Below are 27,411 nucleotides of genomic sequence, written 5' to 3'. Positions count from 1 at the left end.
ACACTCAGCGAAAATCGCTTAACTCATTAAGCTCAAGAGCAATCGGTCTTTATACTTAATATAATAATAAATAATTTACTAAGTTCTAGTTCTTATTTTGAGATCTATACATTTTTAAAAGAATAGCGATCCAATTAATATATTACGTAAACAGACATCTTAACAGCCGTAGAAATGAATTAAGATCTCAAAAGAAACTCGAATTTTTTTAACCAAATCGTTTTTTCCATATTAAATAAACGGCCATCAGCAAGCCAACTAACTACTTAACAGCAATGTTCAGTGTATCTCCTAGTCGAGCACTCTCCACTAGCACATTAAAAATTAGCTTTGTTCTTTGATTATTTTAACTTTGGCTAGATTTTAATAACATCTGCATTTCTACAGAATATTCTCAACACTTTTTTCTTCAAGTGCATATACAGCTCAGTGCAATTAAGCAGGCACCCGAATGAGTGTGTGTGTGTGTGCGTGTGTGTGTGTGTGACTGTGTGTGTACCTGCATACAAATGAGTTTTAATATTTGCAATCCAAACTGGACAACAAACAGCAAATAAAAATCGCAAATCGCAAATTGGCTTTGAGAGAGGCTGTTGCCACTTTTTGTTGCTGCTGTTGCTGTAAACTTAACTCGACTTCCGTTCGAGAGGGATGTGTGTTATTTTCAATTGTGCAACACTTGCAACGCTGGCAACATTTACATATACTTTCTATTGGCATTTAATGCATGTGGCTTTTGTGCGTAGCCAATTTTCAAATCTATTTTCCCACCACATGCGAAAACTATGAAACTGCGAAAGCAACAACAAAAAGGCACAAAAACCGAAAAACCGTTTCCATGTTCGCATTTGTGAGTGTCTGCCACGCACACAGACGCATACTCCTCTGTGTGGCATGCCATAAATTGCATGTTAAGTTATTTAGTTTGTTGCACTTGCTGTTGGGGATTTGGTTGAATTGGGTTGGGTCTGCTTTCTCTCTCTCTCCCTCTCTCTCTCTCTCTCCCTCTCTCTCTCTCTCTCTCTCTCTCTCTCTCTCCCTCTCTCTCTCTCTCTCCCTCTCTCTCTCTCTCTCCCTCTCTCTCTCTCTCTCTCTCTCTCTCTCTCTCTCTCTCTCTCTCTCTCTCTCTCCCTCTCTCTCTCTCTCTCCTCCTCTCTCTCTCTCTCTCTCTCTCTCCCTCTCTCTCTCTTACTCTCTCTCTCCCTCTCTCTCTCCCTCTCTCTCTCCCTCTCTCTCTCTCTCTCCCTCTCTCTCTCCCTCTCTCTCTCTCTCTCCACTGTCAAGAATTGGTTTCCCTCTATATATATAACATATTTGCCGCTTGTTATTATTGCAATCCACTTCAGTCTTTGATTGTCCAACTGCGGCACTCGAGACAATTTCATCTGCGATTTGTTGTTGCTTGCAACATTGCTGCAAATAGCAGAGTTGCACAGAACACGAGTCGATAACCCTTTTAATTATAAACACTAAACACGATGGCATAGAATACCCAAGTGGTTCTCCAGAGTAATGCACATATTGGCATAGGCATATCGCTGACTTTGCTAGTTGGGTTGTCCAAGCAGAATTATTCAGGCAACTCAATAAGGGGATAGTTAATGGATACTAAAATATTTATCACAATAATCAGTGCTGTAGATTCAAGAGATTAAAGTCATTGTAAGTTAAGTTTCTTATTTCCAAGTCGACTACATACAGGAAATGTAAACTAGTATATAAATATTTATGCTCTGAACCTATATTCGTGATTAGCATCAACAACCGTTCCCCTCTATGGAAACGCTGATATCAAAGACTATAAGAGCTCGAAACGTTAAATATGAAAGATAAGTATGGTACATAAAAACTTGTACTCAAAATTCAAGCCTTTAGATTTAGATGGAGTTATTCAATTTGATAAATAATCCTCACAGTTTCGTTAATTGCAATAAAAATCGATTACCGATAGCAATATAAGTCAACATTTTGAAAGATCTATCTTACATGTCAAGACAGAATTTCATGAAGATCGCTTAAGAAACAAAGAAGAAAATCATAAATTCACATGCTTATCTATAAAGAGATAAAGAGACGAGCACTCTCGACTCTAAATCAACTGCATGTGGCAAATGCAAACACACCTCTGCCTTGTATATATATATATACAAATATGTATTTTCAATATATACAACCGCCTCTGTTTGACCTTATGCGATTATTATCAGCAACAACATTGACCAACATATTAATAATAAGGGGTGTCTGTGTTTGAGTATTGAAATATAAATTGAGTGATAAAGATGCGAAGAGTGTTGACGAGACAGAGAGAGCGAGAGAGCAGTAGCGATTGCTCATCAGCTGACAAGGCGAAAAAAAAATAAAACGAAAGAAGAGAAAGAAAACCGAAAGTGATACATCTCTGCAAAGGGTCGGGTTCATTTACTTTGCTTTGGTAGGTCTAAGAGTGCAGCGCACTCTCCGCGACGCCCTCTCGCCTTTTCTATAAATATGAAATGTGCTGTAGGCTCTACGAGGGGGAGGAAGTGGGGTGTGGGGAGAGGCAGTGATGCGCATCCTGAGCAGCAGCAGCAACCGTTTCCTTTTGCGCCTTCGCTTTGACTTCGGTAAGCAGGTCACGTGAGCTAAATTGCTTAAGACTTATGGAACGAGGGGGAGGGAGCGAGGTGCCGTTAGTACCGTTGTTATGCTTTGCTCTCCCCCCCGCTCAGTCAGTCAGATGGAATCGTCTGTTGTCGTTGAGGGAGGTGTGGGGCGGGGCAGTAAATGTGATTGCTCCAAGCACCAGTTTTTGCTGTCATTCGTCCTCTCTCTCTTTCTCGCTGTTAGCTCTGGCCTCGTGCGTGTGTTTTGTTGTTGTTACTCTTAGGTTTATTTCGCTGCTTCTTCTTCGGATTTTTAATATATACACACATAAAATAAAACACGCTAAAAATGTTGCTAGATTTTAACGCGTCGTCGTTTTAGTTTTTTTCTGTCGTTTCTCTTTCAATTTTTCAACGTGTTTGAAATATTTTAAGCGTTAGCTTGTTGTGTGTGTTTTGTTTTGTTTTGCTTGCGTTTTTGTTTTAACCACGCATTCGCAGCTCGAAATGAAGTTGCTGCCTGTTAATACATACGTATAATAAAACACACACACACTCACATAGAGAGAGAGAGAGAGAGAATGAGAGAGAGCGAGAGAGAGAGAGAGAGGGGGAAAATAAAAATCAATATTTGCACATTTTATTAGTATTTTGTTTCTTAGTCATTGTTTGCGCTCGCTCGCTCCAACTGATAAGAAGACAGATGTGAAACGGATGCGTGTGTTTTGTCTGCTGGTAGTAGTTATTGTATATATCTAGTTTATCTAGCGTACTTGCTTTGTTTATGCAAATTGAATACTAATTCGAATTTAACTTGCTTCAACTCACACACATCTCTCCAGAGAGCAGAGAGCAGTGAGAGAAATAAACTGGACTTTGAGCTGGGGTTCGCCGCAAGCACTTTTTGAACTAGTTCCAGTTTTTCTTTTCTTTTTTTCTGTGAGCAGTTTCCTTCCTTACTTTGGTCTCTGCTGTGCGAGTGTTGGTATGTGATTGAAATTCTAATAATGGATTGGATTTTGTCTTTACCTACACTCACAAAAAAAAATCGCCATAAATTGTACAGATAATTTCTAAAAACCAGAAACAACTTTGTATATATTAGGACGATTTTTTTCTGAGTGTGGCCACACTGCCACATGCTAAATGATTGAGGCTTTGTGTTTTCCCATTCTTTAGCTCGCTTTTCGTTTTGTGCCCAATTCCGAACTAAATATAAAAAGAAAAAAGAAACAAAGTTGGACCAGCTGGACCAGCTATATAGCCAAGAGGCTGCTATCTGCCACTCAACTTGCCTCGCATGTGCTCCACTTCTTTTGCGAGTCGAGTCGAGTCCAAAAACGAGTTTTCGGCACTTGCCCAGTCAGGTTAACAGCCGGGTTAACAACAGCAGCAGCTCAAGTTGAGTTAGGCCTAGTTTTTAACTGCACCTCCTAAACAACTCCTATGTATTTTTTATAACCAGCCTCTTTTTTTTGTTTTTTTTTTTTTTGGTTTTACCAACGCTTTTATTTTATGAGCTTTTGAAGCTGTTGTTTTTAATGACTCTTTTACACAAATCGCTTGGCTTGAGTAGGAAAAATAACTGCAGAGACGAGTCAAATGCTTTGTTTTGATGGCCAAAACAGCAAAGTGTGTCTAACTTTTAGCGTAGAGCGGTTTTAATTATCATTGTCATGGTTAATAACAAAACAGAGAGAGAGACACAGAGGTTGCCTAAAGTAAGCCGAAGCTAAGATACCTTTTTTGGAATGGAGTCAAACTGTTGTCAGTCAAGTTAAGTTAAAGTTAACTGCGAAACTGAACAACAGACGGACGAAAATAAGTATATTCACTCGACTACTGTGGATCAAGTATATATATATATATACATACTTTATGGCTACTCTAATATCTACTTCAATGCGTTACAAGCTGCACAACAATAGCTAAAATACCCTTCACAAGGGCCCAAAAAGCTGAGCTGAATTTTTAATCTGTTATTCATTCCGCATTGACTGACATAGAAGCGACCTTGACATAATCTTTTGTCTTTTTAACTATTCATTAGATGCTTAATAATAATGAAATCTTTGTTTTCTATCTTCACTTTATTATTCAAAATGTGATGATTTTTTTATTTTTAATAACCGCTAATTGTTTTTTTTTAGCCATTAATTGAATTATTGTGTTTTTTTCCTGGCACACAGAACACGCAATGAATTTTGTTCAATTGCGTCGTTGCATGCAAAAGTTGTGAAGTGTTTCCCTGCTGCCCCGCCCCCTTTGAGATTTGAGTAGTTTTGTTGCACGTGTCTCAAATCAGTTTTCCTTCTTTCTCTCTCTCTCTCTCTCTGTGTCTCTTCATTTGGGGGCAGACGCCCCTCTGTTGAAGGTTGCCTAGATAAGAGACGACCCTCGGCGGGAACGTCTCCAGTTGCAAGCTGCTCGGCTTTCCATGGCTAATTACTTGGCGGAGGTCAGCGCTGGGGTCGGGGACGGGGTCGTCGGGTAAGGTGATAAGGTTAAGCGGGCTCTCGCGACCAAGAATTGAAGAGGATTATATTTTTTCATATTCGTATTTCTATTTCATATTGTTCTTTATTTCAGGGGTGGTTTTTTGGTTGGGGGGCTTGGGCTTGGGGGTTTTAGGTTCTTATAGATACTGTACACTCAGAAAAAAATAATTTTCTTACATTACAGAAATAAATGCAAATCCTAATTCTTTCAAAAAATAAAAATAAAAAATTACCATATATTGTCGATTCTAATTTTGAGACACTTTTATTTAATATTTAATATCCATTTCGAAAAATAGGAAAAACTTTATAGTCTTAAAGGCAATGTTTTTTTAGTTTAGCTCAAGTTTGGTTCAATTTGTTGCCTTAATGAAGTTATGTATGCGCCATGGGGAACATCCCACAAGGAGAGGAGGAAGCCCTTAAAATTGTGTGCTGTTATTTGGTTTCATGCATAAAATAACGGCACATAAGTGCAACTTGCTGGGCTGTGTTGCAAGTGGCAACAAATTTAATGAAAACTGCAACCAAGGCAACGTCCCCCCTCTCTCTAGCTGACAAGGATTAAATCCAATTTTGCGCTGCTAGTTTTTTGAGTGGCAAGCACACACACACACACACCTATACCTATGCACACACACTCTCCGTCATTTGTGTACATTTTAATAGGTGTAAAGCTTCAAGTTTATAATATTATGCCGCCTGCACAAGTGTTGTACAAGCTGCTTGCTGCTGGCTGGCTGTGGCAAGCTGTTGCATAAATCAACTTTAGCTGTAACGCTCACTACACTCAACAAAAAAAGCACACTGCCCATACTAATATTATTAAAATTGAAGGTTCCAAGAAAAATTATTATATCAGCTTTTTTATTATTTACAATTATTATTAAATAATAGTATTCATATAACTATAAAAAATATTTTCTTATTTCGAAAAACAAGGAAAACTTTCTAGTTTTTAGTGCGATTTATTTCTGATTGTGTTGAGGCTGTGGGTTGAGTGGGGGAGGTTGGGGTGTTTGGTGGGATGGGTGCAGAACTATGTCAAGTCGCCGCACTCAGCAGACATTGAGAGAGCGTAGCCAAAGGCACCCATCATGTATGCTCTATAAAATATATTTGCCTGCAACTTGCCGCCAAGTGTTGAGCCTCTTTCTGACTCTCTGTCCCGCCTCTGCTCATCTGGCAATAATCTCGCTTTGGGCGTTGATAAGCGCACTTTGAGTTTGACGGTGCACACTTTGAGGTCGGCATGCGACACACGGCGTCATGCAACATGTAATAATCACAGCAGCGAACGTTGAGTTGAGTTTAATGTTGTTCAAGTGCTTAGCTCGGCTCACAAGCAGCTCCTATTTTCCCCTCACCCCAATTACTTTAGGGTTTAGTTTGCTTTATTAGCTGAATGTTTATGTCTGTCGCAGCTGTTGTTGTCGCTGCTGCTCGCTCGTCAACAAGCTGACAATTTGTCGTCTGAGTGTTGACTGCCTGTCGCCTGTCGACAACGAAGACGACGACGACATCAACAAACAACACACAACAACGGGCAACAGCAATAAAAGTGCTAAAAAGTTTTATGCCCCTAGACTTGCATCCTGTTCTCCAAGTAGTAAAGGTAGCACAGACCCTCACAGTCCATAGTCCAGACACAACACACAAGCACACACACAACACACAGTCCCAAGCAAGCAGCACACACAATACAATTTTTAATCTTTACAAAACTGAATTGCAGTTCTTGTTGTTGTTGTTGTTGAAGTTGTTAAGCATGAAAATGACGCAACTCACCAGCAATCTGCCCAATGTGAATTTGTTCTTGCAACAGCAGCAGAAGCAGCACATGGCGTTACGCTGATGTGTTGAGCTTTCTGTGCAAAAAGGGTAAAGGGTACAAATTGAATTTGCTGACTAATGTTAAGGAGAACGTGACTATACATGTACTGGAGTGAATCCATAGCTAAATACAGGTAGATCTGTAGCTGGTTAGGTATATATTTTTAGAAAGAGTCGTGATTATTATTAATCTGATATAGATAAGTTTCAACTGAAAGGACATTAGACCAATCCGAATTTCGGTTTGGTTCCGGCTCTAGGCTTATTTGTATACCCTTGAAAGATAAAATGCACGTAAATTCTTGATCAGTTTAGTTTGTGCCAAGCAGCAGTGCTCATCAGTCTTGTGAAATGGATTAGATGATATTCCCTGGCTCCACCATGGGCTTCTACCCTCGCCATATTAGATCAAATTAATAAGAAAGTGCCTCAATAAAGTGAATTTTACTCAAGTGAATGTTGAAAACTTATCTGAATGTTTTCTTTGACTTGTTTCGGACAACCTTCACCCACTAAGTCCCTCAATTTTAAAGATATCTTAATAAGACTTGGCATATACCCCTCTTTTTGCTGCAGGCAGCACGTATGTCGTAGCCGGATCGTATCATTATATCATATAGCTGTCAGAGGGATCAATCTGACAAAAAGATTAGTTTTTGTATGAGAAACTTTTTATCAAGAGCAAAACCTTCTCAACTATGTGGGTCGGCTGTCGGCAGATATTTCGGTTTTTGCTCTAAATTCAGTTTGAATTCATATACTTCAGTTAAGTTAAAGTTGCTCCTTTTTAAAGCATCTGCAGTACGACGTTGCTTGCAATTTTGTTGTATTGTTTTTTGTTTTGGTCTTTTTTCCTTTTTCCTTTTTGCTGTTGCTTTGCTTATCTTTGGCTTCATTCATAATTTCAGCCGCATACGCGTGGGGGTTGTTTCTTTGACTATGTTGGGTATGTGTATGTGTGTGTATGTGCTTGTAACTGTATATGTTGCATGCAGGTATCCTCGATGCGGGCGGGTTTTTGCTTGAATGGTGAAACTTTGTCGCGTTGTCAGGCTTTGTGGCTGTTTCTATTTATGTTATGTTCCCGTGCGACTTCACCTGCTCCTGCTCCAGCTCCTGCTGCTGTCTGCTGTCTGCTGTCTGCAACACACCCCTCGCTTTCTGTACCAACCATTTGCGTATGCGACATCACGTCTGCCTCACGAGTCGCTGAAGTTGTCTGTCCCACACGTTGCACGTGGTATCAACGTGCGGCGCGGAATGACATCAGTCGCCGGATTGCTGCAATGCGCCGTAAGGAAATTAAATACTCAAGTCGGATGTTGCTGAAATTTCCGCTCGGAATGTTCCGCTTGTGGAGTTTTGGGTTTTGCCAACCGACTAACTGGCTGAATTGCTGACTATCTGCTCGCTGTGCTATTCAATTCAATCATGGCTAATGTGGAGCAGGAGCAGGTGCAACGGAATTCCTCTACCAGCCCCCACTCCCTCGTCTGGGGAAATTCTCGTGCTTGGTTTTATTAATTGCATATTTGCAAATTTGAATTTATAAACGCGTCCAATTTGAAATTACTGGGACTTGCTGCCAGCTTTGCCACATTTCGTAGCATGTAACACTTTTGCAACGGCTGCAAATGTCGCAAAAATGTGGAGCATAGCTGTCATCTTGTTGTTTGTTGCCACTATGCATGCAAATGCTGCATGCCCTGATCTTCTACTCTTCCTCCTGCGGCTGCACATGTTGACCTCATGCCGAGTTGCGGAGCTAGGTGCCACATGTGGCAAAGTGGCAATTTCACGTTCAATAAAGCTGCTTTGCCTTGTTGTGAGTTGATTTAAGAAGATATAAGTGCTGTTGGACACACTCACCAAGTCCCATTCCGATTCCCACACTCGGAAAATCAATCGCACTGAAATTATAGAAAAAAATCGATCTGAAATGAAAATCGCCCTAAAAACTAGAACATTTTACTGGTTTTTAGAAGAATTTTCTTCAAAATATGAAAACAAATGTTTAAATCAATTACTAAGAGGAATATTTGTAAAAAGTAGTAAGCAAAGAAAATAATACCTTAATTTTTTAAGTGTATTCCCGTTCCCCCTTTTTTGGTTGTTCATTTATTTGTGCGTGTGATAAGAGTTTGTCTGTCCCCCAACTCTCTGCACTTTTCCACATGCAACTAACTCTGCTATCAGCACAATGAAATACCATTTTTCATTTCGTTTTTGGGTTTGTTTTTGGGGTTCTTTTGGGTTTTGGGGTCAGCTGAGCTCAGCTAATGACTGCTGCGACTGCATCAAACATTTTACCAAAAAGTATTTCGTTGTTATTTTCCAATCGGTAGGCAGATAAAGCTGCTGGCCATAATTGACGCCGCAACTGCGATAACAGCAGTGTGTGCCCCCTGAGGTATATGGAGAGGGGGTGTGGACGGCAGGGGAAGGGGGAAGGGGCGGGGCGGTTTACATGCTCACGTGTGTACATGCCACGCTTGACCCAATTGCCTGTGGCACACAAGACAAATGAGGCACGGCTGCCAATGCTGCAAAAGATGTTTCAAACCAAAAAATCGAAACCCAATCGTAAAGCACACTTTTTTTTTTTGTTTTTCTGGTTTTTGACTAATTGCTGTACTCGAGAGACCCACAGCGGTTATAGACCCTTATGCTCACCTCTCCACTGCCCCCACTCTCCCCATTCTGCTGCTCCACTCGGGGTATATAAATAGCTCAAGTCTTAAAATAGCCGCATTGTATGTCGCTTAATTCTGACTCTGACTCCTGGCTCTGGCTCTGGCTGTATAAAATGCCAACACGATATAAATACAGCTTTTGCTATGACCTCACCCAGCGAATTCCAGGCGAGAGAGGAGTCGAGTCAGGGATGGGGCGGGCATGCGGCATCAACAGGATATAAAGCAATACAATGTCGATAAGCCGTAGAGATGGGCACGTTAAATTTACGTTAAGCGACGATTGTGGTTAATAGTAAATAAAGTATCTGTAGTTACTATAAAGAGTGTAAATCATATATTTAAAGATACGGATACATATAGAAGTTTTTACAGATAATATAAAGACTATTAATATATGTATGTGTGATCTACCAATACTATAAATATAGTAAATAAAGTATTTATACTGTATTGTACTGTATCTATAGATACTATAAGGATTGCACTTCATGTATCTACAATATAAATAAAATAATATAAAGAGTGTTAATCAAGTATCTACAGATACTCAAAAGATTGTAAATCAAATATCTACAGAATCAATAATGAGTATAATCAAATACCCTATGGATAATATAGATTATAAATAAAGTATCCATCTATAGTATCGATAAATCACGAATCTATAGATACTAGAAAGATAGTAAATAAAGTATCTACAGATACAGTAGTCATCGATATGTTATATATAAGGCTAAACCTATATAATTGTGTCTTTTATTGCGATCGCAGTTATCCTTAAAATAACATAATCCTGACATGCCTTTGGTAATCGAGAACATGCAGTCAAAATTTAAAATCTTCACCTTTTTAGTCTCTGAGGCTAGTTTATAGAGATGGACAGATGAACATAGCCAGATAAACTCGACTGTTCATATAGAAGTATATAAACACATAATGGGGTTGGAGGTGCTTTCTCCTGCCTGCTTACACACCTATGCTCAACTTCATTATACATCTTTATTATATTTTTAATCAATTAATTTCTTTGGCATTCGGTTGCCTTGGATTTCTTTCTTTAGCTGTTGTAGCAAATATTTATTTGTTGATTAGCCCCAACTTAGTCACAGTCAGTCAGTTTGTTAGCCAGTCAGTCAGTTGGTCAGTCCCAAGTCCATCTCTAGCTGTGCGTGCGCGTGTAGGAGGCGTCGCCTTGGGCCTGCCATTTGCCACCTGCCACATGCCACATTAATGCCGCGTGTGACATTGGATTCTCGGGCTATAAACGACAACGTTGACGATTATCCTTGTCGTCCTTGTTGTCGTCATGGCCATCGACTCTTGCCCCGTTTGTACAAACAAGACGTGTAAATATTGCCACCTAACAGGACTCCCAATCCCGTGTCCTGCCTTGCGATGTCTTCCGTCGTCCTGGCGCCAAGTCGCCTATTAACGCTACATAGCAATTTTCTTCTTCAGCTTCGTCTTCTTCACGCTCTGGCGTTGCAAGCTTGTCCTTTGCCACTTCCGGTTGCCGCTACCCGCTTCAGTTGCACACAAATATTGTTTTAATAATTTAAGTTTTTCTTCTTTTTTTTTCGCTGTGCCTGTTTAACATGCAATTAAGTTGAATGCCTCATGCAGCAGCTAACCTCACCCCCTCTTGACTCTTACTGCTCTTGTTTGTGGCACTAACAATGGCAAACTAGTATTACAGCAGCTCCCTCCGACAATTGCTGGTTCCATTGCAGCAGCAGCAGCAGGAGCATAGTGTGCTTATCCGGATCCGGCTATTTTCTACTTTCGTCCTGGTCATTCCCCGGCGTAGGACGTGGCATGCCACTGCTCAGGTTACCCTTCAACACCCAGCAGCAAGCAAACATGCGACAAATGACGTTTGCCCTGCTTCGAGCCCAGCTCCCCTCCTCGACTCTGCTCCTCTCTGTGTTGGTTTTTTCATCGTCTCGATTTCGTCATCGTTGAACACATCAACGCCCCCCTTTTTTGCTGTGTCTGTGTGTGTTTATTGTGTGTGTGAGTGTGTCTGTGTGTGTGTTGGTGTGTGTGTTGGTGTGTGCCGTTTTTGCTGTTTGCTGTTGTGCGTTTTTCTGTTGATATTGATATACACTGTGTGTATTAACAATTAGGCACAATCAGTTTGAGCAAATGTTATGTTGCCATATATATGTAATTAGTAACTATTAAAAGCTGTTCAATTATTTAAAATGCATTCGTGATTGAAAATCGGTTCAGTTTTGACCAAGTTGTGGCATTTGAAAATTGGGGAAAAGTTCAAGAATTTCCTGGCTAGTACATAATAAGCAACAATATGATTTTCAATATAAAATCAGAAATCCATCTTTATCTTCAAAACACCCAGTTATTGTTGAACCTGAATCACGTTGTAAATTATAAATATACGATTTATCTACAGACCAAAGTTATAGCTGTTGAAAGTTTAGATATAGAATTAATCTATAGATGAAGCCATGGTCAGAGTGCTCTTGTTTTTCAAAATCGGTTGAGTTTTGACTCATTTAAGCGAATTATAAGTCCGAGCAAGTCATTCCTTATCGCTTTTGGTGAGTGCAGGGCATCTGCTAGTCGGGTCAACTTGCTATCTTTTTGATGTTGCTGCAGCCCTCGTTTAAACACGCAGCTCTCAAAAATGTAACGTTTTATCGTTGTTTTTTGTTTGTTTTGGTGTTTTTTTTTTCGCTAATTAGATTTCTGGGTTAATTTTTTTTTTAAATTGTTTGCCATTTTGTAAGGTTTGTTCGTGTTGCCGGTTGTTGTTGTTGCTTGTTCGTTGTTTGTTTGTTTTGCCAGCTAATTACTTGGCGTCGTTGACTGTTTTGTTTTTTTGGGTGAATGGCGCTCGTCGTAATCCTTTGGCTGGCTTCCATTGACCCCGAGCCACTTGTCGCTGGCTGCTGACATAATGTAGCTAAAATGATTTTAGACAAAGTAAAATGCATAATAAACAAATATTTCATTAGTAGCAACAAACTGAAACTGAGGCCACTGACTGCTAACATACACACACACACAAGAGAGTAAGCGAGGGTAAAGAAGGCGGGGGAGGGACTTTTGTGTGTTGAATCCATTAAACTAATGAGCTCATCTCGTCATGTCGCCTCGTTGCATGTTGAGGTTGACAAAAGCCACGCGCCGACGTCGCCACCGCCACCGCAGCAGCCACCCACAAATAAAATAAAACCACCCAACACGAGGCAGTCATCAGGCAGCAAGTGTTATGTGCCGCGGGCACGCAGCGTTTCCTTCCTGCCTGGGTCACATTCTCCACACTCTCGACTCTGACTCTTTTTTGCCTGCCTGCTCAAACTCCAACTCCGTTCTTCTCCAGCTGCAGTTGGCAACTTCACACGTTCATTGAGACAGCGCCTGACGATAAAAATGCGTCAAATTGTGCGTTACAAGCGACACGCCCACAAATGCCACAACCGCCCCCAACACTCCTCGTCTCCCCCTCACCTAATTTGGAGTCTAAGCTCCCCTCTGCTTTGGTCACGTTCCGCTGGAGAAGCAGTGGCTGGCAGTGTCTGCATTCCACAGCTTTAACTTGTATTCTAGTCTGCGTCCAGCTGTGAGTTCATTTGTGACACGCACTGTGGCGCCAGACAGGCTAAAAAGTATGTGGAAGTTGCATTAGCTCGACTAACAGATACCCTCTAGAGCGTTTAAAAACTTTGTGGCTGTACATTTTGTCATTTAGCGTTTGCTTTGTGATTTTTAATAGAATCTTTCAAAATTGTTGTATTTTCCATCAGCACGACTAGCAGATACTCTCTAACGCTTTTAAGACAACTTTGTGGGACTAGTTTTTGTCTCCTGGGTTTGTTTAAAGACTTGTAAACAAAAGAGTAGAAAGAATTGTCTAAAAATTGCTTTAATTTAACTCGACGGGCAGATACTCTCTGAAAGTATAAGACAACTTTGTTGTTGTGGCTTTTGTGTTTCTAGTTTTGGGTCTTTTGATATTGATTATAGATTTAAATACAAGAAACTGTGATTTTTAATTGATGACGCATTGCTTTTCCTCTCTTTAGCTACTCATTCGACTCATCCATTACAGGGTATTTTAATAAATGCATTATTTAAAGGCTTACAAACAGAATTTTGCACTTTGTAATGTGCTGCCCATTGAATTTACCGCCTGCTGTTTTTTTTTGTCTGAATTTATTTTTGCGCAACTACGTGACTATTTTTTAATTGAACAAACACATTCGTATACATATAAGTATGTGTATATATGGAGTACTTACTGCTGCCACCCCCACACATCACCCTCGCTGTTGCCCCCATTTGGCTTATTATATTGTAATCTCCATATGGGTGCCGCCTGCTGCTGCTGTTAGTTGCTGCTGTTGTCAGGGCCATCTGATTGATTCTGTCACATGAACTTATCACGTCGGCCCTGAAGTCGGTCATAATATTTTATATGCATATATACACATAAATATATATACATTTTGATATGTTGAGTATATGATCAGTTCGCAACTCTGGCTTATTATGCTTATTGCTTTTAGAGTTCATTTGTTTAATGGCATTTGCAAAGCTGCGACAGCTGACGGCGGCAATCATTTTAATGTAATGCCAGCCCTCGCGTGGTTGTCATTACTACAACTACCCAAATGGTCCAAAGCGACCCAGACCCAAAAACCATTCAAACACCCTCCCCCCGCTCGCACCATCGAGCGCTTACTTCGTACAACAAGTTGAGTTTCAAACAGATATGAAACAAATATGTTTCATCAAAATTATTGTCTGCAATTGCATTTAGGTTTTTTCTGAGTGTAATTTTACTCATCTCTTTTTATCCAGCTCCAATTTGCCTTAATTTGTTGCTATTCATAGTTGAGTTCTTTGCGCAACTATTTCTGTTCATTTAAAAGTAACGCGTATAAAGTATTTACTTTATGTGTAATTACCTGACAGACATTGCCCCGAGTTGAATAAATATTTAATCATATTTATTTTTACACTCATTTGTTTTTGTTTTTTTGGCTCCACAAAGAACTTTATTTCAATTGAGTTGGTATTTACATGAATTTTTTTTTTATACGCTGTTTTTTGAAAGGTTGAAAAAGAATGTTCTGCACTTTCACATTTGGAACAGGAACATTTGCATTTTACTTACCGGAACAGTTTCGATTTGATTTCTGCTTATCCTCAATGAGATTATCTTAAATACCGTTCAAGGATTATAATCCATAAACATTGCTTTCGCAGTAGTATTTCAATAGTAGTTGCCTTTGCAGAGTACCCTGCAGTCGGTATCTACCCGCCACAACTGTGATACTATAAAATGTGTATTACATTGAACCCTTTGCTGTGGAATGAATGTACTTGTGTATTGATTTGTCTTATTTGTGAGCTTCACAAACAGACGCATAAATTATAAAGATGCGAAAATATATATTCATTGATATTGATGTTGATATTGATATTAAATTTATACATTTATTAATTTGTGATAGATTTATGGATGCATTTATTTATTGAATTATGGAAATGTAAAAGCAAAAGCCAAGCCCAATGCCAATGTCGCAATCGTAGATAATATTTTATGCAATTTGTCCCCGTGGCAAGCAAATTGAATTTCAATATGGGCAAAATGCTGCGAAATAGCTGGGAAAATGTTGCCACTCAGCTTGCATGTGGCATGGCAACTGGGGAATATTTCACTTACTTCTTATGCACAACAAAACAGAGGAAGACGAGAAACTTATTCGCAACCAGGGATAAATAAATCTACATTTATATTTGTTACTTGCAGCAGTTGCAGCAGCCATTTGCCTCACATTGGCCCACATTTCAACTTGCTGTGGCATAGTTTGTTGCCAAGTACAAGTGTATGTATGTGTTTGTGTGTGGGTGTGTATATGACTTAATCGATAGCACGTGACGTTTAAGGGTGAACGACTGACAGATAGACGCTAGACAGAACGCGGGGCAGGTGGATGCTTGCCACACGGCAACAGGAACTCGGCGACGTCACAAAAATTGACTTTTTAAGTAGGCATTCTCAACTCAGCAGCTGACAAATAGAAGCGAGGAGGGGAGGTACACGGTATTGTAATAATGTGGCATAATAAAACTGAGTAGCAACACAACGAGCACCCACACAAGAGCATGCCCCACCAACCCACCACAAAAGCTGTATGTAAATCTTCAAACAAACATGCATATATACATATTTATATGTGTATATATGTCTCTATATAAATGTGCTGTGGGTGTATCTGTCTCTTTGTTGGGCTGTCATCAGGAAATGACGACATTACGGCATTTACAGTTAATGCCTTTATGTCCTCGAGTATTGCCTTGCCTTGCCCCAAACTGTCGCACAGTCAACGCGCCCAAATGTCCCCCGCCCCTCCCACGCCCCCCTTCATGGCGTCTGCCTTTATTTTTGCCTTTTCATATTTTTTTTTTTGCATTTAATTTGATTTTATTGGATGTGCGGCGATTTGGTTTGCTATGCCCCCCGCCAAGGGATCGACTCTGCGCCTCTCTCTCGGTCTGTCTCAGTTTTCTTGTGAAATCGGTGAAAAACAAACTACTATTGAGGGAACGGGCAGCCACAATTTGTATGCTAAAAAGAGCTTTATTTGATACGCAAAAGGAATGTGAGAATTATATATAAACAAACTAAGCAGTGAGCTAAGATTGTGGCTCAAGTTATTTATTTAATTAAAAGGTTAGATTTTTTTTTATTTATTTAGGCTTTATATTATGGGATAACTTAAACTAAAACTCAGGCCTTCAGCTCGGTTATTATTGTCAGTTTTTAGGTGTATTGCAGAATTATGTCACGCATATATTTTTACTTTTGTTAATTTATTTAATGTGAACCAAGAACAGTTCCATTGAGACCACTTTCCTCCATCCTTTTATTGCGTATGAGAATAATAAATGATGCCCAGTTGGCAAGACTGGAGTTAAGTAATGGACTCAAAAGTTTCGGCACTGGATGCAAACTCTAAGAAATGCTGTCAGGCCACTATGAATAGCTGGTATTTTGTCTTTGACACTCTTGGCATGTAGTCATCTTTCATCGGATCACTCTGGACATATAGCTGGCATAGAAAATATCTCTTTAAAAGTTGAACTCATGCAGAAACAACGTTTTATGTGTTGATCAAAATAAAACCTATCAACTACGAACTACTAAATAGTACAGCTAAGGAAATAATGTATTATTAATATTATTATTGGAGCAGCAGCAACACTAATTATTAATGCTAAAATCAGATTGAGATTTGTTATGCTTTCCTAGGATACCACATCTTTTTCTCCTATATTGTATCTTTTCGTATGCCACAATACGATTCTGGTCCTATTAGGCACTCCCTGAAATATCCTTATAAACCGCAATAAATTTTAAGTCCGGCTTATTCCGTGAGAGCCATCGTTTAAAAATGTAGTTTTCATGTAAACTCTTCAACTGATAATAATCAGCTTACGTGCTTTGGCCATTTAAAACTTTTAGTTTACAATAATTTGGATTATGTCGAACGAAGCCCTTTAAATTTTATTGCTGTTGATGTTGATTGATGGTCGCCTCGTACTTTAAATGTATATTCCTGCTGACCAACCACAACAACAATAGCAACAACAACAGCAAGTAGAACATTACATCAATATGAATTTCATGTCATGCATTTGCGATTTGCGTTTGTTATTGTTGCCGATGTCGTTGTCGTTGTCGTTGTCGTTGCCGCCTTTCAGGCGCATTCAAAGCCACAATATCCAATTAAGTATTCATTTCGTTTTGTCCACTCGAACAGTGGACATTTTACCAAACAACAGCAAGAGGCGACACCAATACAATGCTCAGCGCAAAGCTACAATTTCATGTCATGTCACACACACACACACACAGAGTCTCCTACTGAGAGTGTGTGTATTCCACATACATGGCACAGTATGTCGCTGTCAGCTTTTGGACTTTTAGCTGGCAACTGCCACTGAACCCTCCATACTCCATCCACTTCCACTCCCCTTCGTCCCAAGCCAAGCTACAGCTACAGCTACAGAATGAAATATTCATATTTTCAGTTTCAATTCTCGTCCCTATGTCCCTCGCAATAACAAAAGCAACAACAAAGCAAAAACCGATTCGAATTGAGTCAGTTTTTTTTGTCCATGTCATGCGCAATTTTAAAGCGCCACCTGTCGACCGGTAGAGCGGCATGTGTTGTGCCAATTACAAATGATGTGTTCTACAAAAAAAAAACAAATATCGGACAACATCAAAAAACTGTCGGAAATTATAACGCTCATAATTCAATCAATGATATATGTAAAAAAGCATTTGTAAATATCCAGATAAAAGCGTATACATATAATATATACAAAATTCTTAAGGTTTTCTAATCCACCACAATTCCTTTGGTTTATCATCTGTTTAATTAAAATATTTAAAACATAACAAGTTTTTTGAGGAAATTAATACAATAATATCTGAATTGTTTATTTTAAAAAATATAGCTCATTCGTCATAATCTTATTTTAACTTGTCTTCAGTATTGATTGCTTGTGTTCAAATACATTTTTCATTGCTTTTAACTATATTTGAAGTTTTTATTATTTATTCTTTTCATATTTGTGTTCTGCTTTGCAAAGCACCTTTTTGTTGCTTGTAAAATGCCAAAGTTTTATTGAGCTTATTAAGTCTGGTCGTGTTTGCGTTTTTATGGCTCCTTGTTGCTCCTGTGGCTGCTGCTGTTGACCCCTGGGTGATCCTTTGTGGCTGATGCTGGGAACAGTTCATGAACTTGACACAAAAAAAAAAAATTTTAATTTGTGCAAAGTTATTGGTTATTGTATTTCTTTGGCATTTAAAACTCGATGCTTTTATCAACGCTCGACAAGCGCAGACTTTGATGCCATTGTCCTTTTGTCCATTTTCAATCCATATTCATTGAACTCTCAATTTCTTTGTTGTCTCCAAATTTAATGCAGTTTAAGTGGCACTTTGACAATTGGCTGGCTCGGCTTACGAAGAGAGACACTGCCAGGATATTAGTTAATGCTGCTAAATGCATCCATCCTGTGCCAAATGGCAACACAATTTTATGCCAGCTGCACACAAACAAAGAAACGCACTCGAGGAGCAGCCAGCAAATGCGCAACGATAACAATTAAACTATTTTAGAGGGTGCAAGTGTGACAACAATGCAGCAGCCAGCCACCAGCAGCAGCAGCAGTTGTGGTTGTTGTTGCCACACACACACACACTGTGTGCAACACGCACTAGCCCATAATTATCCAATTGAGTAATAAACAGATGTCTGCCAGCCTTTAAGTCAATAGACAATGAAAACCAACCAGGACTCTTCTTCAAACTCGCAGCTGCTTCAAACAGACGGGCAAATGTTGTGGTTGATGTTTGTTTTTGTTGTTGCAGTTGCATTTGCCACTGTTGTTGTCCGAACGGCGACAACAGCAACTGTCGCTTGTGCGCTGGTCAACCTGCTGCCAAGCCAAGTGAAATGATGTGCCAAAAACGTTTATCTAAGGACCAGAGACCAGAGAGAGTCGCAAACAGCAGCAGCAGCAGTTGTTGCAACAGGACATGATGCAGCACAGCAGCAAGGCAAACAGAGCCAATTGCAATGCTGTCCAGCAGAGGCACGTAACTCTGTTCTTTCCTCTGTCTTCTCTCTCTCTCTCCTCTCCTCTGCCTGGGCCTGGGTCACTGACTCAGACAGTCGGTCTACCCTGTTGCCCATTTCAATTGGCCTAAAAGTGGGTATGCTTAAGCAAGCAGGCAGTTGAGTGCCAAAATATAAATCTCATGTATATGCATACTAAAGTTTTTTATATTTTAATGACAATTTATATAAATATAAATCGCAGGTTTTTTGTTTTGCTTGTAGGCTGATTTTGAGTCTAGTTTGGTCTTAATCTTTTAAATACTAAGCACATTTACTCTCAGTGAGACTCTCACTTATAGAAACTATAAAGATAATATTACTAATCAGTTATTCATTTCGTCAATTTTTGACATTTGTGCTTACAGGATATCTGCTCGTCGTTCCCTCTCGGCTCGAGGGCCTTAATTTATTTAGCTTTTTGTGTGGCTTCGCTTTGAAATGCACTTTAAATTAATATTTATATACCAGCTGAGTACTAACTAATTTTTTGTTTTGTTTACTTTGGTTTTTGCTGCAGGTAGACAAGCGTGAACAATGCGCAGACAGTTGCTGGCTGAGGTCGCTGGCAGGACACCAACCGAAAGGATAATCAACAACAACAACGCACAGCAACCAGCTAAGCTGTAACAACAACAACAATTACAACGTTTTTTTTTATACAAGAAATGCATTTTTGAAAGCGATTATAAACAAAACCAAAAAAAGGCAATGCCCTCCATGCAACTTTTGATGCAAGCAGCTTAAAGGCGACTTTAAACACATACACATACACCCACACACACAACCACACACACACACACACACACGCATACATAAACACAACACATAAACACACAACTTGACTGATAGTTTAAACTACTAAATACAGAAACTAAGAGTAGCAGCAGCAGCAGCGGAACAAACCAAACATTTAAATAAAATATTATTAAGTAAATATTTGCAAGAAAAGTAGAACAACTCGTAATATGCCAAATATGCGTTGCCGCTGCAGCTGCTGCTAATTATACGCCAACACACAACCAACAACTTGCAACTGCAACAAGATCAACAACAACTCGCAGCAGCAGCAACAAGATCAACAACAACTCTTCACACAACAGCTGCAATATGGGCAACAAATGCTGCAGCAAGCGACAGGATCAGGAGCTGGCTTTGTCCTATCCTACGGGTGGCTACAAGAAATCCGACTACACCTTCGGCCAGACGCACATCAACAGCAACAGTGGCAGTGGTGGAGTGGCAGCTGCTCTTGGTCAGAAGCACAACAATGGCGGCTCGCTGGATTCACGCTACACCCCAGATCCAAATCGTGGCCCATTAAAAATTGGCGCCAAGGGCGGCGTCGACATCATCCGCACGCGCACCACACCGAGTAAGTAGAACCACCAGCAATACACTCAGATAAAAAATTGACTTCAAAACTAGAAAGTTATTCTTCTTGTTTTTAGAAATAATTTCTAAACATAAGCAATCATTTTTCTTAACATTAGAAAGCATTGCCCTAAAGCGACAATCCCAAAGATGTAGTTTTAGATATATTTTCTATTATTAAAAGATGCATTTCTACTTTTTAGAAATGCAAACCTTGCTTCTTAGAAAAAATCCTTTAAGAAATTATGATGAAATTAGCTCCCTCTCTCAACTGCAATATTAGAGTCTACTGTCGAAGGGACTCGGTTTCGAATTCTCGTAAAATCGTTAGCTTATTCTTCAGATTAAGTTATATGAATTTATAAACTATGTATAATAGTTTGTATAATCGTGAAATCTTAATAATAATTATGAGTAACAACAACAATTAATTATAATAATTCCTTCGATTTATAAACATAGAAAAAAAAACCCTTGGTTTTCATACATATTGTTCTCTAATTCTTAAAAAAACCACCCTTAAATTAGTACATAAAATAATGAGGGTTTCCCCCCTTGGCATGAAAAGCATGCTGAATTTATAAAATTCAGCGTAATTTTTTGTCTGAGTGCACCAGCTGACAGCACCACCCACAATTATAATTATGTTTACCTGTGGGGCCTGGTCGCTTTAATTAGCTATTTGAGTTGCTTTCTTTTTGGTTTTGCCAGCTGTTGCCTTTTCGACCTGCTGAATGCCAGTGTTTCTATTTATAAAACACACACATATGTAATTAAAGTTGCGTCTCTCCCCCGGGGGAATGGAGAGGTTTGATCCGACTTGTTTGCATATGAGCTGAACTTGTGAGTTGGGCTGCAGAAGGTCACTCACACTCATGTTTGCCATTTGCGCTAACCTTGACCAGTCAAAGGTGTGCGTGTGTGTTGGATGTGTGTGTGTTGCCTGACAAACTTAACTGCAAATTGCATAATTACAGCTGCACTCGTAGTCGACACTTGGCGCAAGTCGTTTAGGAAACAGCAAACAGGAAATGAAGAAATGTTTTGACCAATGTAAAAGCGAAAAGCAATTCACTTATTGCTATTAGCTTGTACAGTTAACAAGTTTAGTATGCTTAAATGTCAAGGGAACTTAGTTCCCTTTGGGTAATTTGCATCTAGAATTCTTGATAAGCCAACATTTTTAAGCCGTCAACGTCAAATGTGTAAAGAGGGCACAAAAATGTTGTGCCAAAGCATATAACAGGCGATCGAAAGCCACTACTACCACATGAAGTGTGTAAATTCTTAGCCGAGTAGATTAAGCCATGTCTGACTGTCTGCCTGCATAAGCAAGCTGGCTCTTAATAAGTATAAAATATAGAGAGTTCTGTTTTCAGATCGAAGAGTTAATGCCTAAACAAAATTGACCCATTTTCATTATCGATAACCTTTTATGTAGTTTGAAAGCAGATCTTAACCAAAGAGTATTTTGAAATTGAACAAACTGCTTACAGACAGACTGTCAACTATTTAACTTATTTTTCTACTTATTTAATTTTCAAAGATGTGTTGAGGAGGAGGTGGCCTAATCGCGTCGCTGTTTGTTTTTCGATTAGCTCGGGCATTTGGCTTTTAACTGTTGGCATTGCATTTTATTTGCGTTGCGTGTGTGTCCAGATTCAGTTGAGGGAAAGCGGCTTAGGTCGTGTAAGCTCGACAAAGGCTGAGATTTAAGCATTTGGCCCGCTGTCAGCATTTAAGTCCCAAATGGAGGACAAGGCAACAACAACAAAACAACAACAGCTGCAACATATAACAAAACAACAAGGCAGCAGTCCAAGTTGTCCCCGCGTGAACTAAATCAATTAGTCAAATGCACTTCAGTGCCAAAATGGGGTGGAAAAAACAAATGTGGTTTGGCAAGAAATTATATGAAATTGTATTGTTTTGGCCAACTAGCCTCGTAACTGGTCCTTGATGCCTGACAAAATTGAACATTTGCCTGAGACTGCAGTGCAGTTGCGCCGTGTCGCAACTCATTAACTTCCAATTAGATTCTGACTCGATTTGCGTGCGGGGCATGTTATATAAATTCATATTTGCCAATTTGTTGCCCATAAATTGCAGTTTAAGGCAACGACGCCTAGCCGCGCCTCGCCTCGCTGACGGCAAATCAAATTTGCCACATCAGCCTCAGCCAGACGAAAATTGCCACTAACTTAGCATCTATGTATTTGCCGCCTGCAGCCAACTCTTGCCACACTCACATCAAAATAAAAATCACCCTGAATTTTAGATACTTTATTATTCAGAAAAAAAATTTCCAAAATTGAAAGTTTTGCAAAGCAGACAACAGCTAAACTCTAATATCGTAGTCGAGAAAGTAAATTTCATCTATATACTATCTAAAAATAGTGAGAAATGCCATCATTTTGGGATTATCGATTTAGGAAAGTCTTTCTCATTATAAGAGAAATGTTTTCTTATATTTAGAAGTTTAATTATATTGTATTTATTTATATTTATATATTTTTTTATGAGTGAATCCCTTGCTCACCCTCTGTCTCTCTCTCTCTCTCTTTCTCTTTCTCTCTCAGCTGGCGTACCTGGTGTTCTGCCAAAGAGACGCGTAGTTGTCGCGCTCTACGATTATAAATCGCGTGATGAGTCCGACTTGAGCTTTATGAAGGGAGACCGCATGGAGGTCATTGATGACACCGAGTCCGACTGGTGGCGCGTCGTCAATCTGACCACACGCCAGGAGGGACTGATTCCGCTCAACTTTGTTGCCGAGGAGCGCAGCGTCAACAGTGAAGAGTAAGTTCAACTTGCAAGTACATAAGTTATATATAAATAAATGTGATGTGTGTTCTCTGCCTAAATAGCTGGTTCTTTGAGAACGTGTTACGCAAGGAGGCGGACAAGCTGCTGCTGGCTGAGGAGAATCCGCGTGGCACATTTTTGGTGCGTCCCTCGGAACACAATCCCAATGGCTATTCGCTGTCGGTGAAGGACTGGGAGGATGGGCGTGGCTATCATGTGAAGCATTATCGCATCAAGCCGCTGGACAATGGCGGCTACTACATAGCCACAAATCAAACCTTCCCCTCGCTCCAGGCCCTCGTCATGGCCTACAGCAGTAAGTACCACAGCAGCAGGTCATCAATTACTAGAGTTCATTGTTCATGCGGTTTCTCCTTTCCTCTTAGAAAACGCACTGGGACTGTGTCACATTCTGTCGCGTCCCTGCTCTAAACCGCAGCCACAGATGTGGGATCTGGGGCCCGAGTTGCGTGACAAGTATGAAATTCCACGCTCAGAGATACAACTGCTGCGTAAACTGGGTCGTGGCAACTTTGGTGAGGTCTTCTACGGCAAGTGGCGCAACAACATCGATGTGGCAGTGAAAACGTTGCGTGAGGGCACCATGTCCACGGCGGCCTTCCTCCAGGAGGCGGCCATCATGAAGAAGTTTCGACACAATCGCCTTGTGGCCCTTTACGCTGTCTGTTCGCAGGTGAGTAAATTGAACATTCTCCTCTCTATCAGTTTATTTAATATATAATCGTATCTTTTTGGTATGCAGGAGGAGCCCATCTATATTGTGCAGGAGTACATGTCCAAGGGCAGCCTGCTGGACTTTTTGCGCGAAGGCGACGGTCGCTATTTGCATTTTGAGGATCTCATCTATATTGCCACACAGGTGGCCAGCGGCATGGAGTATCTGGAGTCCAAACAGCTCATCCATCGCGACTTGGCGGCGCGCAATGTGCTCATAGGCGAGAATAATGTGGCAAAAATATGTGATTTTGGTTTGGCGCGCGTCATCGCCGATGATGAGTACTGTCCCAAGCAGGGCTCTCGCTTTCCGGTCAAATGGACAGCGCCCGAGGCGATCATCTATGGCAAGTTTAGCATCAAATCGGATGTGTGGTCATATGGCATACTGCTAATGGAGCTATTCACGTACGGACAAGTGCCCTATCCGGGCATGCATAGTCGCGAAGTCATCGAGAATATTGAACGCGGTTTCCGCATGCCAAAGCCGACAAATCACTATTTCCCCGACAATATCTATCATCTGCTGCTCCAATGCTGGGACGCAGTGTCCGAGAAGAGGCCAACGTTTGAGTTCTTGAATCATTACTTTGAGTCGTTCTCGGTGACGTCCGAGGTGCCGTATCGGGAGGTGCAGGATTAGGCAAAAACAACAGCAACAACACTCACATCACACACAAGAACACACATACACACACACACACACATCTATATATAAATATATATATAACGTTATATATATGTAACGTAAACATTTATACATATTTACTATAATTCTTAAGACTTTTTAAAATGGCAAGGCATTAGTTGCATACACAACAACAAACAACAACAACAGTAACATATAAAGTTTACATAATTCTATATGTATATGGTATACATATATATATAATATGGTATATTATATATATTGTGTATAAGCGTATATATGATGAAGAATTTCGGTGGAAATGCAACATTTTATATTTTACACGCAAAAACTATTTTATAATTTATATACCAACTACTTGTATGTACTATTGAAATAGCAAGTATTTAACTAGTTTTGTAAGCTTACCAAAAACAACAACAACAAGAACAACAAATCCAAGAAGATGATGAATAGGAACAAAAACAACAATTATAAATGAAACGAATATGGCAAATCGATTTATTTTTTCTAATCGATCGCAGTAAAAACAAAAACAAAAGCAAAACTTTACAACAACACCAACAAACAACAATTTACTATGCTACTTTAATCGGTGCTTAGATTTTTGTCAATCTATCTATCTATCAATCTATTTATCCATCGCAATTATTCTATTTAACTCTACTGCTGAATTTGATTCCTGATACTTTCCACAAAACTAAAACCAAGTATTATTTAACACAATCAAAAAAGTTGTTGGATCTTTTCAGCTAATAGGAAATTTTGCAATGATGGCATTTAAACATATTGTACGGCGCCTACCGATGCGCCACGCCCCTATCTCTACTTCCAAGTCACATCATCGTTTTCAATCAAACTCAAATTGATCACAAAAAAAAAAAATATTAAACAAATTCTTTTGCTGCTGCTTCTACGAGTAGTTGAGGCTAAAAAACAACAAAGAAAACAAAACAACAGCATCAGTCTGAGCAGTTGCTGGATAAAAGTCCTTCAATTAATTATATATTATATAAATTTGTAAAACATTTTGTATAAAACATTAGAGAAAACAAAAACAAAAAAAGAATACACATTTACGTACACACTTTTGTTTTTTATTAGTAATTAAACCAATGAATGTTTATAGTACATTTAAGTTTATGCCAAAATTATAAGAGTTTTTTCTTGATATATATATATATATATATATGTATATATATATATATTATAGCACAAGTGAAATTATATAAAATGATGTTAGAAAAGCACACTTTCAGTTGGGCACAGTCCACACACAGATATATATATATAATATATATATATATATATATATATATATATATATATATATATATATAGCCTAATCTACATTCTTTTACTAATTGCCAGCTCACATTTAGTTCCTCTCCAGATCCGCTCGACATTGTTCCACAATTATAGAAACCAAGTCAAACGCCATGATGAAAGATGATTGCAGTCTCAAGGGTTTCAAATGCAACAAGAAAACAAGCAAATATCAGATAACGATAACAATATTTCTTATCAATCAGTCAATGGGCACATACAACAATACACACATCTATCTTAGAGTACAGTAAATATATATATGTATATATATATATATATATATATATATATATATGCAAATCGTGTTTCTTTTAATTTATTATATTATTTTTGTTATAGCGTTTAATTTATGTGTTGGCCATTGTGTGCACATCTGTAGCATAAAACCAAAGTTTAGCATTTCGTATTAATATATATATATATGTATTTGTAAAGAACAACATTTATACGGCAACTTAATGCATTTCATACACACACACACACACATACCTACTCACACACATACACATACATAGAGAAGATAAGGCAGCTTAAATATAAACGTGTAGCAAGAAATCATTGCAATCATTGTATGAAATTGCATTCAACGTAAAATTAAATCTAAACGAACTAAAAATCATTACGATAAAACAGAATAAATAATAAATATTGTTATAATTAAAAAAAGCAACACTGAAATTGTTTAGCGTAGTTGATGAATTTTTGTATATATATACTTGACATAACGTGTAGCAATAAATGAAATTGAATTGATTTAACAACTAAAACTAAAACTAAACTAATATATAATAATAACAACAATAACAACAATAACAACAATAACAACAACAACAAACAGCGGCATTTGTGGCACGCAATGTGGCAAACAAAATAAAATAACAACAATTGACAATTTTTTATACAATCAAATGGACAGATTTCTAAAATTTTCCAGCCTTTGGGAGGCGTGCCGCCGGTGACGCCATCGACGTTGTTGTTGCTGATTAAGCAAAATTGTATAACTAAACACTGTCATATGTTTAATTATAAATACTAAATAATATCGAGATCCACTTGCATAACAAAACTGAAATCGAGTCACAAGACTCGCCCATAATAAACGCAAACTGAATTTAGCTGAGATGTGTAACGAAAATGCATTCAAATAAATCAATAAAATGAAAGATATGTAATAAATTAAATGTGTTTTCCTTGCCAGTCATCCTTGAAGTGTCCTTGTGAGAAAAAAGAACACAGTTTTCT

General features: G+C 39.0%; 1 protein-coding gene and 1 long non-coding RNA gene across 2 annotated transcripts in view; both read left to right on the top strand.

Moving 5' to 3' along the window:
• Positions 1-19,919, top strand: part of LOC122322627 — a 28,312-nt gene extending 8,393 nt beyond the window's left edge. The window contains exon 3 of the long non-coding RNA XR_006246725.1: positions 19,798-19,919. This is a non-coding gene — a long non-coding RNA (uncharacterized LOC122322627). The remainder of the gene's footprint in view (positions 1-19,797) is intronic.
• Positions 19,920-20,066: 147 nt separating this feature from the next.
• On the top strand, positions 20,067-24,886 carry LOC6557856 (tyrosine-protein kinase Src64B). Its single transcript, XM_001983218.3, has 5 exons — positions 20,067-20,652; positions 23,231-23,450; positions 23,519-23,772; positions 23,843-24,150; positions 24,220-24,886. Exons 1-5 carry the CDS (start codon positions 20,388-20,390, stop codon positions 24,832-24,834), a joined length of 1,662 nt encoding a protein of 553 aa, XP_001983254.1. The 5' UTR covers positions 20,067-20,387; the 3' UTR covers positions 24,835-24,886.
• Positions 24,887-27,411: the final 2,525 nt, after the last annotated feature.

The sequence above is a fragment of the Drosophila grimshawi genome, unplaced genomic scaffold, assembly GCF_018153295.1.
Source record: "Drosophila grimshawi isolate 15287-2541.00 unplaced genomic scaffold, ASM1815329v1 contig_44, whole genome shotgun sequence".
In the NCBI taxonomy this organism is placed as follows: domain Eukaryota; kingdom Metazoa; phylum Arthropoda; class Insecta; order Diptera; family Drosophilidae; genus Drosophila; species Drosophila grimshawi.
Note: the sequence above shows the minus strand (reverse complement) of the source record. Positions and strands in the feature narration are given on the sequence as shown.

Excerpts from the sequence above, each read along its gene's own strand:
- LOC6557856 (XM_001983218.3), top strand. The coding sequence starts at position 20,388 with ATGGGCAACAAATGCTGCAGCAAGCGACAGGATCAGGAGCTGGCTTTG. Across the intron at positions 23,451-23,518 it reads CGCAGCGTCAACAGTGAAGA|CTGGTTCTTTGAGAACGTGT; the intron begins GTAAGTTCAACT and ends CTGCCTAAATAG. Across the intron at positions 23,773-23,842 it reads CCTCGTCATGGCCTACAGCA|AAAACGCACTGGGACTGTGT; the intron begins GTAAGTACCACA and ends CTTTCCTCTTAG.